The following is a 13368-nucleotide window of genomic DNA, read 5'->3' as shown; positions in this document are numbered from 1 at the left end:
GGCTGAAAAAAAAACTAACACCTGCAAAAAAGCAGCGTTCAGCTCCTAACGCAGCCCCATTGATTCCTATGGGGAAATACTTTTATGTCTACACCTAACACCCTAACATTAACCCCGAGTCTAAACACCCCTAATCCTACACTTATTAACCCCTAATCTGCCGCCCCCAACATCGTCGCTACCTGCATAATATAATTAACCCCTAATCTGCTGCTCCGGACACCGCCGCCACCTACATTATACTAATGAACCCCTAATCTGCTGCCCCCAACATCGCAGAACCCTACATTATATTTATTAACCCCCTAATCTGCCCCCCAACGTCGCCGCAACTATATTAAATGTATTAACCCCTAATCTGCCACCACCAACGTCGCTGCCACTATAGTAAAAGGATTAGCCCCTAAACCTAAGTCTAACCCTAACCCTAACACCCCCCCTAATTTAAATATAATTTAAATAAATCTAAATAAAATTACTACAATTAAATAAATTATTCCTATTTAAAACTAAATACCTATAAAATAAACCCTAAGCTAGCTACAATATAACTAATAGTTACATTTGTATCTATCTTAGGGTTTATATTTATTTTACAGGCAACTTTGTATTTATTTTAACTAGGTACAATAGTTATTAAATAGTTATTAAATATTTAATAGCTACCTAGTTAAAATAAGTACAAATTTACCTGTAAAATAAATCCTAACCTAAATTACAATTACACCTAACACTACACTATCATTAAATTAATTACATAAACTAACTACAATTAAATACAATTAAATTAAATAAACTAAAGTAAGAAAAACAACAAACACTAAATTACAGGAAAAAATTAAAAAAAATTTAAACTTATTACACCGAATCTAATCCCCCTAATAAAATAAAAAAGCCCCCCAAAATGATAAAAATTCCTACCCTATACTAAATTACAAATAGCCCTTAAAAGCGCCTTTTGCGGGGCATTGCCCCAAAGTAATCAGCTCTTTTACCTGTAAAAAAAAATACGATACCCCCCAACATTAAAACCCACCACCCACACACCCAACCCTACTCTAAAACCCACCCAATCCCCCCTTAAAAAAACCTAACACTACCCCCTTGAAGATCACCCTACTTTGAGAAGTCTTCACCCAGCCAGGCACAAGTGGACCTCCAGAGGGTCAGAAGTCTTCATCCAATCCGGCCAGAAGATGACCTCCAGATTCATCCAGGTGGCATCTTCTATCTTCATCCATCCGGAGCAGAGCGGGTCCATCTTCAATCCAGCCGACGCGAAGCATCCTCTTCAAATGAAGTCCAAGCGAAGAATGAAGGTTCCTTTAAATGACGTCATCCAAGATGGCATCCCTTGAATTCCGATTGGCTGATAGGATTCTATTAGCCAATCGGAATTAAGGTAGGAAAAATCCTATTGGCTGATTCAATCAGCCAATAGGATTGAAGTTCAATCCTATTGGCTGATCCAATCAACCAATAGGATTGAGCTCGCATTCTATTGGCTGTTCCAATCAGCCAATAGAATGCGACCTCAATTCTATTGGCTGATTGGATCAGCCAATAGGATTTTTCCTACCTTAATTCCGATTGGCTGATAGAATCCTATCAGACAATCGGAATTCAAGGGACGCCATCTTGGATGACGTCATTTAAAGGAACCTTCATTCTTTGCTTGGACTTCGTTTGAAGAGGATGCTCCGCGTCGGCTGGATTGAAGATGGACCCGCTCCGCTCCTGATGAATGAAGATAGAAGATGCCGTCTGGATAAAGACTTCTGCCCCTCTGGAGGTCCACTTGTGCCCGGCTGGGTGAAGACGTCTCAAGGTAGGGTGATCTTCAGGGGGTTAGTGTTAGTTTTTTTAAGGGGGGATTGGGTGGGTTTTAGAGTAGGGTTGGGTGTGTGGGTGGTGGGTTTTAATGTTGGGGGGGTATTGTATTATTTTTTTTTACAGGTAATAGAGCTGATTACTTTGGGGCAATGCCCCGCAAAAGGTCTTTTTAAGGGCTATTTGTAATTTAGTATAGGGTAGGGATTTTTATTATTTTGGGGGGCTTTTTTATTTTACTAGGGGGATTAGATTAGGTGTAATTAGTTTTAAAAAAATAATTATTTTTTTATTTTCTGTAATTTAGTGTTTATTTTTTTTGTACTTTAGTTTATTTAATTTAATTGTATTTAATTGTAGGTAATTTAGTAAATTAATTTAATGATAGTGTAGTCTTAGGTGTAATTGTAACTTAGGTTATGATTTATTTTACAGGTAAATTTGTACTTATTTTAACTAGGTAGTTATTAAATAGTTAATAACTATTTAATAACTATTGTACCTAGTTAAAATAAATACAAAGTTGCCTGTAAAATAAATATAAACCCTAAGATAGATACAAATGTAACTGTTAGTTATATTGTAGCTATCTTAGGGTTTATTTTACAGGTAAGTATTTAGTTTTAAATAGGATTAATTTATTTAATGATAGCAATTTTATTTCGTTTTATTTAAATTATATTTAAGTTAGGGGGGTTAGACTTAGGGTTAGACTTAGGTTTAGGGGTTAATAAATTTAATATAGTAGCGGCGACGTTGGGGGCGGCAGATTAGGGGTTAATAAATGTAGATAGGTGTCGGCAATGTTAGGGACTGCAGATTAGGGGTTAATAAAATGTAACTAGTGTTTGCGAGGCGGGAGTGCAGTGGTTTAGGGGTTAATATATTTATTACAGTGGCAGTGATGTCCGGTCAGCAGATTAGGGGTTAAAAACTTTATTAAAGTGTTTGCGATGTGGGGGGGGGGGCTAGGTTTAGGAGTTAATAGGTAGTTTATGGGTGTTAGTGTACTTTGTAGCGCTTTAGTTTAGAGTTTTATGTTACGGCGGTAGCCCATAAAACTCTTAACTACTGACTTTTAAATGCGGTAGGAGTCTTGACAGGAGAGGGTCTACCGCTCACTTCTTCCAAGACTCGTAATACCGGCGTTAGGGAAATCCCATTAAAAAGATAGGATACACAATTTACGTAAGGGGATTTGCGGTAAGCTCGAGTCGCAGAAGAAAAGTGAGCGGTACACCTGTACCTGCCTGACTCATAATACCAGCGGTCATTAAAAAGCAGTGTTGGGACCTCTCAACGTTGCTTTTTAAGGCTAACGCAAGACTCGTAATCTAGCCTTAAGACTTTTATATGATATGTTTAGTTGATCGTTATAATAGTATTTAGTAATTTATCTATAAACTCATATAAGAAACATAAATAGTGTAAAGAGAAATCCTATTAAATTAATCAAGTTATATTATCAATATGTTTCCATTTTTTGTGACAAAATAGAAGGATTTTGTTTTCTATCCTGTTCTGTTTTTGGCGCAAATAAATTCCATTACTAACAGCAATGATGCAAGATTAATAGTAAAGGGAAAGTAAACACAAAATGAATTTCCTATAAAATGTTTTTATTATTGGTAGTGAAAAAAGTTGCTATGCACATTCATTATTTTACCTGCTTTTCCTGTAATTTAAGTCTGAAACCTGTGACTTTTCCACTCGCACTAGAGAAGCTTTCAGCTCTTTACATCCAAAGGGACTCACTAATGTATCTAATCATCTGCATGATTCTGAGGCTGTTTCAAAATACTAGGCAAACACATTCAACTGTAAGAAAACAATGCATGCAAATCTAGAAGGAAATATAATTTAAAACACCCTAAAAAATGCCATTCATTGTTTCTCAATTCCAGTCCTCAGTGACCCCTAACAGGACAGATTTTCATGATATCTGAGCTAGAACATGAGTGATATAATCAGCTGATGGGTAAGCGCAGGTTAGTAACCATGGTTACTGATCAGCTGATTATTTCACCTGTGTTCTAGTTCATATATCATGAAAATCTGGCCTGTGAGCACTGGAATTAAAATACACTGTTACTCTCTTCTGAAACTTCTAAGATAGTGCTTTGCTGAAAACCACTTACTTTCTGCAGAATTGATCCTTCCACCCACTGGGCCCCTGAAGATTTAGCAGCATCTTTTATCTTTTACTGAGTCCTGTCAGGTCCAAGGGTTGCAAACTCTGCAAGGTCAATGAACTGGTAGTTTGCAGACAAAGCAGACTTTAGAGAACCTGCCTTACTGTTTTGTAAGAATCAGGAATGCTGCTTCTGCTGCGTTAACATAGAATAGATCATGTTGAGATACATGGGTTGTGTTCTGGTATTGTCATGTTTACAAAGCACACTTTTTGGATTTTATTATCAACTTTTGGCTTTTAAGCTCTAAAGGTTTGTGTAGACTGTCTTTGGACATGGAGTCTTATAGAGAGTCACAGACCAAAACACTAAATAAATGCTAGACATAATGTTGTATTAAAAGCAAAGATTAGCCTGATAAAAAATTATGCATATTTATTTAAGAAAAATAAAAATCTATTTAAAGGGCCACTAAAGTCAAATATAAAAGTTTCATCATTGAGATAGAGAATGCAATATAAAAAAACACTTTACAATATACTTCAATTATCAGAACCTGCACGTTCTTTTTATTTGCACACTGTCTGAGCTCCTATTGAGCATATGCAAATGCATTTTGTGATTGGCTGATGCCTGTCACAAGATACAGGGGGAGGGTAAATGCGATTAACTTTGAAATTTGCTTATATAATATTCTATTGCTCATTTCGAATAGCAAGTGCTATTATATTGTCTTTTTATTGTGTCTGTCAATTATTAAATTCTACTGTATTTAGTGCTCATTTAAATAAATACAAATAAGGGTAATGTTTTAGCTTCAACAAAGTAACTGATTCCATTTTGATACCAGTCATTCCCTTCTCTTCTCTGCTTTGCCATTAGGGGCCGATATAAATGAGTTACTAGAAGGTGCAAACATTGGCTGTTAATAATATAGCAGTGTTAGGCTTGTGAAGTCTGGAGTCTGAATTTCCAATTCTTATGGGAAATGAACCTCATCTACTATGTTACTATGTTACAATTTTCAGAGCTAAATTACAGGAAAGGGGGGAAAATAAATAATGAAAGTATACTACAAAGTTATTTACGGCACATAATTAAAGGGTTATGAAACCCACAAAGTATCTTTCATGATTCAGACAGAGCATACAATTTTAAACAACTTTCTAACTTACTTATCTAATTGCCTTGTTCTTTTGGTATCCTTTATTGAAAACTATACCTAGGTAGGCTCAGGAGTTGGGCGCTAGCTGCTGATTGGTGGCTGCACATATATTCTACTTATGTTTGCCTTAATGATTGATGAAAAAAGGGTTTCATGTCCCTTTAAGCATTTTACATCACAATCTAAAAGTGTTTTATGTGAGTGAGTAGAACAATGATACAAGAGAGTAAACTAGCTTTAGGTCCCCGGATTGCCAAATAAGTCAGATGATGTCTATATAAGACCTGAGCAACAACATTAGTGATGATTTTAGGTGAGAGAACAAGGGAATTCTGGTAGGTGTTTTATGATGAGACAGGGAGAGACATTTTTTAGTATGTTTATGAAAAACTAACATTTACTTTGGGTTGATATTATATTTTATTACTTTCAGATAATTAGACAGCAATTCCCACAACTAACCACAAGGAGACTGGGAACAAGAGGACAATCAAAGTGAGTAAATACAACTTGACTTGCATCTAAGTCAGATGCAACATACTCTGGTTGTCTCTGTAATGTCATATGTTCAATGTGTTACAGCCCTATCTAGAAGAAAACTAACTAACAGTTTGAAAACTTTAATAGCTCTTCGTTTGAACAGTTGCAATATATTATAATATTATTTATACCTCCTCCATGCAGTCTTGAGTACAACAAACTACTTATGTTTACTTACTTAAAAAGACATGAAACCCATTTTTTTCTTTCTTTCATGATTTGGAAAGAGAATGCAATTTTAAACAACTTTCCAATTTACTTCTATTATCGAATTTGCTCCATTCGCTTGATATCCTTTGTTGTAAAGTATATCTAAATAGGCTCAGTAGCTGCTGATTGGTGGCTATTCTCACCCATGTGCATTGCAATTTTTTAAAAAAAAGAATATCTGAAGAATAAAGCAAACTAAACAATAGAAGTAAATTGTATTCTCTATCTGAATCATGAAATATTTTTTTTTTTAGGTTTAATGTCCCTTTAAACCTTTTCTAATTACAGACCATCATATCTGAAATTGTTTATTATTAAAAAAAAAAAAAAAAGCTAAAGCAACTGTTTCTGAAAAATTATCAGTATATAAAAGTAAACTAACAATTATGTAAAATCTGAGTATTGTATTGTATTGGCTATACTCCCAAAGAAGTATTTAAACTTTTTATTTGTATGGTGTGCTGTAGCAAACTTTGCAGATTTTTTTAATATATATATACAGTATATACACAGGCGGAGATTATTGATTATTTTTTCTTTTTCTTGAATATTATAACATTTACAGTACAGTATACACACACATATTTTAAAAAATCCACAAGTTTGGTTCAGCACATCTTACAAAAAAAGAATTTAAATACATTTTTGGGAGTGCAGCCAATAAGTTATACACCTACATATTTATACATTTATTCACATACATATTTAACAAAAAATTGGGAGTCCAGTGTTCTATTTTTGTAATTGCAGCATACTAAAATAAAGAAAAAAAGAGCTAATTTGGAAAATAATTATTGTAACTTCAATTCTCACAATCATATACTATTGTATGAATATTTTTGTTGCCCAGTTGAATAATATTTGCATCTATCAATTACTACTAAATGTGACAGTCATACTATATTGTTTATGCATTTAAATTCTTTCCTATGTCTGCTCTCCAGTTACAATAATGTGTATCAAAAATCTATACTGTTCTAAAGAAAATTCTTGGTAACATTTGCTATAAAATTCACCAGGAATACCAACCAAAATATGTGCTGAGGTTCCCCACTCTGGACGGTAGCAAATATTGTGAATTTTTACTATGCTTACCAATGATAATGTTTTTTTATCAGGTACCATTATTATGGTATTGCAGTCAAAGAAAGCTCTCAGTATTATGATGTGATGTATTCAAAGAAAGGAGCCGCATGGGTCACTGAAACAGGAAAAAAAGAAGTCACCAAGCAGACAGTGGCGTATTCACCACGATCCAAGCTTGGCACTTTATTGCCAGAATTTCCAAATGTCAAAGATCTAAATCTGCCAGCAAGTCTCCCAGAAGAAAAGGTACGTACAAAACTCACTGATTCCTCTATTTTTTCATTTTATTGCTCAGAATGCGTACCTAGAGAATGTTTTATTCTAGTAAACAACTGTGAAAACCTGCTCTGAGCTACAGCATATAGTCTAAGGACGCTAACAAAATCTTTCTTTTCTTTATGTCTTTTACAGATTTCTACTTTCATTATGATGTATCGAACGCACTGTCAAAGGATTCTAGATACTGTTATACGAGCCAACTTTGACGAGGTAGAAGATGAATTTACACCACTGATTGAATTATACTCATGTAAACAAAAAATGAACAAAAAAGTGCTGCATTTTCAAAGCCTCGTTTAAAGCCAAGATAGAAACAGATTTTTGTTGTTGATGTAGAATAGGGAAACATCAACCTATTTTATAAGCCAATCAAAAAAAAAAAAAAGATTCTAAGGGAGTCACTGATAAAATATTCGTGAAAGGACAAAACATTATCATATTTTTTTCAAAATGGTAAATTTAGTTATTAAATATCATAAAACAATGCACATGAAAGAAAATTATTGATAAATGTTGAAAATTTTGTTGCAACAAAAAAGGTTAAGTAAAGCCAAAATTAAACATTCATGATTTGGATAGAGCATATCATTTTAAACAACTTTTGAATGCATTTCTCTTATCAAATTTGTTTTGTCCTCTTGGTATTCTTTGATAAATCTAGGAAGACTGATAGGAGCTCAGGAGCGTGCACGTTTCTTTAGTCATCTATGTCCCTGATATTCAAAACCTTGCCAGCATGGAGAGAAATCACACAAAACATTTGGGATTTTTTTTTAAACCTTGTATTGTAATATAGGAGTCTCGGTATCACATAAAGAACACTACATAGCAACATAAACATTTCTCAAAATAAAACTTGTGTTTCTAAATTTTCTTTAAGGACCTCGCCATACCGACAAAACTTCTTAGAATATCTTGGTGAGGTTTTGAATATCAGGCCCTATAGCTGAAGTGCTTGTAACTATGTATAACATGGCTATAAACTATGTTGTAAACCCTGCTGCCAGATGGCTATTGAAATGTGCATGCTCCTGAGCTCGTCTAAGATTACTCTTTAACAAAAAATATCAAGAGAATTAAGCAAAACTGATAATTGAATTACAATGGAAAGTTGTAATCCAATCCATGTAAGTTTAATTTGGACTTTACTGTCCCTTTAAGCTAAAGGGACAGTAAACACCTTGAGAATTTAATTCAAAATATTTAGATATACTTAGTAAAAGAACTGTGTAATTTACTTTTAATATACATTGTCTCCTTTTCCTGTAATTTAGTTCTGCAAATTGTGGCTTTTCCAATTCTCAGTGCGGAAAAATTACCCTGCAGACTAACCCTGCTATATTTATTTCCCTAGTTGGCTTTATCAGATAATAACTGCAAAACAATGTACTTTATATTAACAATATGACCATGGCTACCCTTGTTGTTTGCAGACTCAAGCCCAGATTGGCTCCTCTAAATAAGGCAGTTTTGCAACTATGTGCAGTATAACATTACTATAAACATTATTGCAAACACTCATACCAGATAGCTAAAGACATGTGAATGCTCCTGAGCTCACCTAGGATTACTCTTTAGCAAAATATACCAAGGGGACAAAGGAAAATAGATAATAGAAGTAAATTTGAAAGTTGTTTAACACTTATATATAAATACTCTAATCCATTTAAATCAAATTTTGACTTTACTGTCCCTTTAATGTTGCAGTAAACCGCCAATATAAAAAAGTGCACAAAAAACAATTACGTTTTGCCCTTATCAGAATTTCTGCTAAAATCATTCCATACAATTTTTGCACTGATTGTGTTGTAAAAGTGATCTAATTTGCTTTATAAATTTATGCCCTTTTTGTCACAATCACTTTTCATAAAACTAGATGGTGCTTGCTTTTTGGGACAATAACGTTTTGAGTGTATGAACTTTGGCAAATGTTCCCTTTGTCTTTAAAAAAAGAAATCAGCTTTGTTAGTTGTCGAATATGTTAAAAGGCGGTGGTGATTCACGGCATTCGGTTCTTTTCAGAGCCAGATTTCTTCTTGTGAAAGGGCAAAACTAAAATCTGTACAAATCCAGATCTTGGTGTTTTGCACTTTCACAAGAAGAAACCCAGCTCTGAAGCATCAGAAACAACAGATTGTGAGCTCGGATGGTATCAGGTTCATATAAACTTTGGAAACAAAGAAACATTAAAGGGACAGTCTACGCCTTAGTCATCTTAAAGTCTTACTTTTGATTAACCTGCGGATATCATCCTGCACCCCTTTCTATATCATGCAGCAGTAACAGAAAAAAAAGTTATTTTAAAATGACTATTGTTTCTGCTCACTTTGAAATGGCTACCAAGCTCCACCCATTGATGACATCACAATCTGGGCTGTATCTATACACTCTGCTGAATAGCATTGACAGTCTGTTGAATCCAATTAGTGGGTCTTTTGTAACTAGTTTATAAGGACATGGACCAATAGCACTACTAAATATTTAAATTTAAACAAACATTCCCATATATGTTATTACCTAATGGTAAATTATGTCTAGGGGGGGTGATGCTTGTACTAAATACATTTTAAGGACAAATCAGTAAAGAACTGAAAATCAGAGTACAAATGTAGCACTCTCAATGTTTGATGAGTATGTAATTCAATGTTAAAACAAAAAATCTATTAAATAAATCTTAACTTTTATTTAAATATTCTTAATAAAAATTCTAAGGGTCAGAAGGTAACATAAAATTACAGATGCTTATTCAGCAGGGATAATCTTTTGTAACTAGTGAAACCTTTAATGCAGCCCAGATTGTGATGTTATCAGTGGGCGGAGCTTGGCAGCCATTTTAAAGTGACCAGAAACAATATTAATTTTAAAATAACTATTTTAATGTTCCTGCTGCATGATATAGAAAAGGGTGCAGGAGATATTTGCAGCTTAATCTAAGAAAATACTTTAACATTACTAAGGTGTAGACTGTCCTTTTAAAGTAACTGGTGTAGACTGTCTTTGAGTGAGCAAGGTATGGAGTTTTATAGGGAGTCATTTAGAGTAGATTCAGCAAAAGAAAAAAAAAACTGTTCCGGGTAATGGAGGTTTAGCTTAGGGTCAGTTGTGAATTATTAGTAAAAACCTAAGTTTGGCTATATTAGGACAACAAATGTAACGGCAGGCAGATATGAATAGCATGATCAGTAGGTCTTGTGGTGTTATTATTTATAATGTATTGGTGGTTGCACAGTTAGATGAGGGGGTTGTAGTGGACATAGCTGGATGTGATAAATGAATACACATAAAGTCTGGCTGTGTGAGATAATGACACATTCTGAAGATATTTTGTAATTAAAACTCCGGGATTTTCAGGGTGACTGATTTTAGGAATTTAGGGAAAAAATAGAATACATTGGACCTGGAAAGACCGGGTGGTTGTCAGTGTAGAAGTCTTCACTAGTCAGGCTTTTTAACTGTTGAGATTTTTTAATTAGGGGAACATCAGAAACAAATAACTGATAATAATAATAACATTAGAAAAGGGGGAGAATTGGTTGATGAGCAAAGAATACAATGATTTTGCTGAAACTTTGTTCAGAAATTAATTTAAACAGAAATACAAAAAATACAGAAGGGAAGTGTGTAAGGTGGAACATATATCTTGGTGGCACAAAATATTTAAATCAATTATCCTGTTATGGAAGCTTAAAGGGACATGAAACCCAATTTTTTCTTTCTTTCATGATTCGGATAGAGCTTGTCATTTCAAACAACTTTTTAGTTTACTTCTATTATCACATTTGCATTGTTCTCTTCGTATCCATTGTTACCAATTGTTACCTAGCTGAACAAATAAGGTAAGCCAATCACAAAAGCCATTTATGTGCAACCACCAATCAGCAGCAAGCTCCCAGTAGTGCACTGCTGATTTTCTACAAAGGATACCAAAAGAACAAAGCACATTAGATTATAGAAGTAAAATGGAAAGCTGTTTACAAATTTTGGATTTCATGTCCCTTTAATGCTTTTATAATTACTTACTAAACTGTGTCCTAGGAAAGTTGTGTAAAACCAATGGCACAAGTGCTTAAAGGGCCATGATACCCAAATTTAGAAACACTTGAAAGTGATGCAGCATAGCTGTAATAAGCTGACTAGAAAATATCACCTGAACATCTCTATGTAAAAAAGAAAGATATTTTACCTCAAAAGTTCCTCAGTAAGCCACATCCCATTGTAAAGGACTTCTAAGCAACAAATCAGTATGTCTGTCCCGGGACAGCTAAGGGATTGAGCCCCGTGCACTCTCATGTAATTTCCCTATTCAGTTTAAGGAAGTTTATTATGACATTTCGTGAGAGTTAAGTGAAATCTCATGAAATCACAGTAAAAGATTTCATGACCTCAGCACTGTTGATGCTGATTGGCTGCTGTTCATTTCTTCACTTTTTTTTTTTTACATGCAGCTGGGCAGCAGCTGAAGTATAACTTTTTACACAGCACTTACTCTGCTGAGCTGAGAAAATTGTGAGGTAAAATATCTTCCTTTTTTACATAGAGATGTGATATTTTCCTGTCAGTTATACTCCGTCAGTTTCAAGTGATTTAGCATATGAGTATTATGTCCCTTTAAGGTAGCACTCAAAATAAATTAAATAATGATGAATTGTGATATACTCTAATTCTACAGGGATCAGAACGGTAGATTTGCAATTTCAGGTTCTTGTTTACAATTTCAATACTAGTTTGTAGAAGTCAGTAGATTCTTCAAGGCAACAGAATAAAATAAATTAGTCCTATTTATATTTTTAGTCTTTGATAAAAATGTCAATGTAATGTTCTGATATTTTCACTTTTAATTTTGTAGGTTCAAAGTTTTCTTCTGCACTTTTGGCAAGGAATGCCGCCACACATGCTGCCCGTGTTAGGTTCTTCAACTGTAGTAAATATTGTTGGTGTTTGTGACTCTATACTCTATAAAGCAATCTCTGGTGTGCTGATGCCAACAGTGTTACAAGCTCTACCTGACAGGTAAGTCAAATTTCTATGATTTATTATCCTGAAATCAAGCACTATATTCCCAAAGCAGGCTCTAACTTTAGAACCTTGAGTTCCATAATATACAGCATTTGTTATCCACATGAGGGGCCAGTGTTTCCCTACAAGCTCGTACATATACCTGGGTTGTGACCAGGAGTGGTAGCTCTAATTTATAACTGGATGTCTCTGCCACCTTGAGGGACATGATCACTGTAAACATGGTAACTAATGGTCCACTGGGCATGTCCCAAACATTGTATTCCATATTTGAAACCCTTTATTAGAAAGAGAAGACTTCATATGTCCCATTTATTTGACACTACAGCTATTACAGGACTATCATCACAAGTGTGATTACCTTGTAACTTTACATGTCATTTTAGACTTTTATTGTAAACAAGACACTGAATAAAGAAAGAGAGATAGGGAGGATGGGTCACAAAAAACAGTGACAAAAACACAATGGCCTATTTATCTAAATAATCATTATCTAATGCTTTATTTATTTTGTCTTTTTTTTTTAATCCTCTGCCACATTTCGTTTCCTGATCTATAGAGTAGTGCCATAGAGAGCAGTCTAACCTGCTCTCTTAATTGACAGCAATAAGTTTTTTGTTTTTTTTTGAGTGTCGGATGGCTAGAGTGCCGATTGGAGAAGAAGTGTAAACATCACCCCATGAAAAAAAAAAAAAATAGTTCTCAAGTGGGCAACCTGAGTGGGGGGTATAGAAATAGAATTAATATAGGTATAAAAAATGTTCTAGCACATCTGCAATTTTAGTTGATGAATGAAGGTACAGATAAAATATTGCATAGATTCAGGATATGATTTCAGTAACAGTAAAATGTACTATTATTATTATTATTATTATCATTTATTTGTATAGCGCCGTCAAATTCCGTACTATAATTTTAAAACATATTAAAGGATCATTAAATACAGTAGATTTGCATATTCAACAAATGAATGATAAAAAGACAATGCAATAATACATAGGGGTAGATTTATTAAGTGTCGGGCGGACATGATCCGCTGTAGCGGATCATGTCCACCTGACATAGTTAAATGCCGACATACGCTGGTAAAATGCTTGTGCAAAGCCGCCT

At 34.2% G+C, this 13368-nt stretch overlaps 1 protein-coding gene across 1 annotated transcript in view; it reads left to right on the top strand.

Moving 5' to 3' along the window:
- Window positions 1-13368, top strand: part of RFX4 (regulatory factor X4) — a 208588-nt gene that overhangs the window by 131630 nt on the left and 63590 nt on the right. Inside the window, exons 5-8 of the mRNA XM_053718768.1 lie at window positions 5561-5622; window positions 6996-7209; window positions 7375-7452; window positions 12089-12252. Of these exons, the coding sequence (XP_053574743.1) occupies window positions 5561-5622; window positions 6996-7209; window positions 7375-7452; window positions 12089-12252 (518 nt within the window). The remainder of the gene's footprint in view (window positions 1-5560; window positions 5623-6995; window positions 7210-7374; window positions 7453-12088; window positions 12253-13368) is intronic.

Source organism: Bombina bombina, chromosome 6 (genome assembly GCF_027579735.1).
Source record: "Bombina bombina isolate aBomBom1 chromosome 6, aBomBom1.pri, whole genome shotgun sequence".
Taxonomy (NCBI): Eukaryota; Metazoa; Chordata; class Amphibia; order Anura; family Bombinatoridae; genus Bombina; species Bombina bombina.
This window is presented reverse-complemented; position numbering and strand designations above follow the sequence as displayed.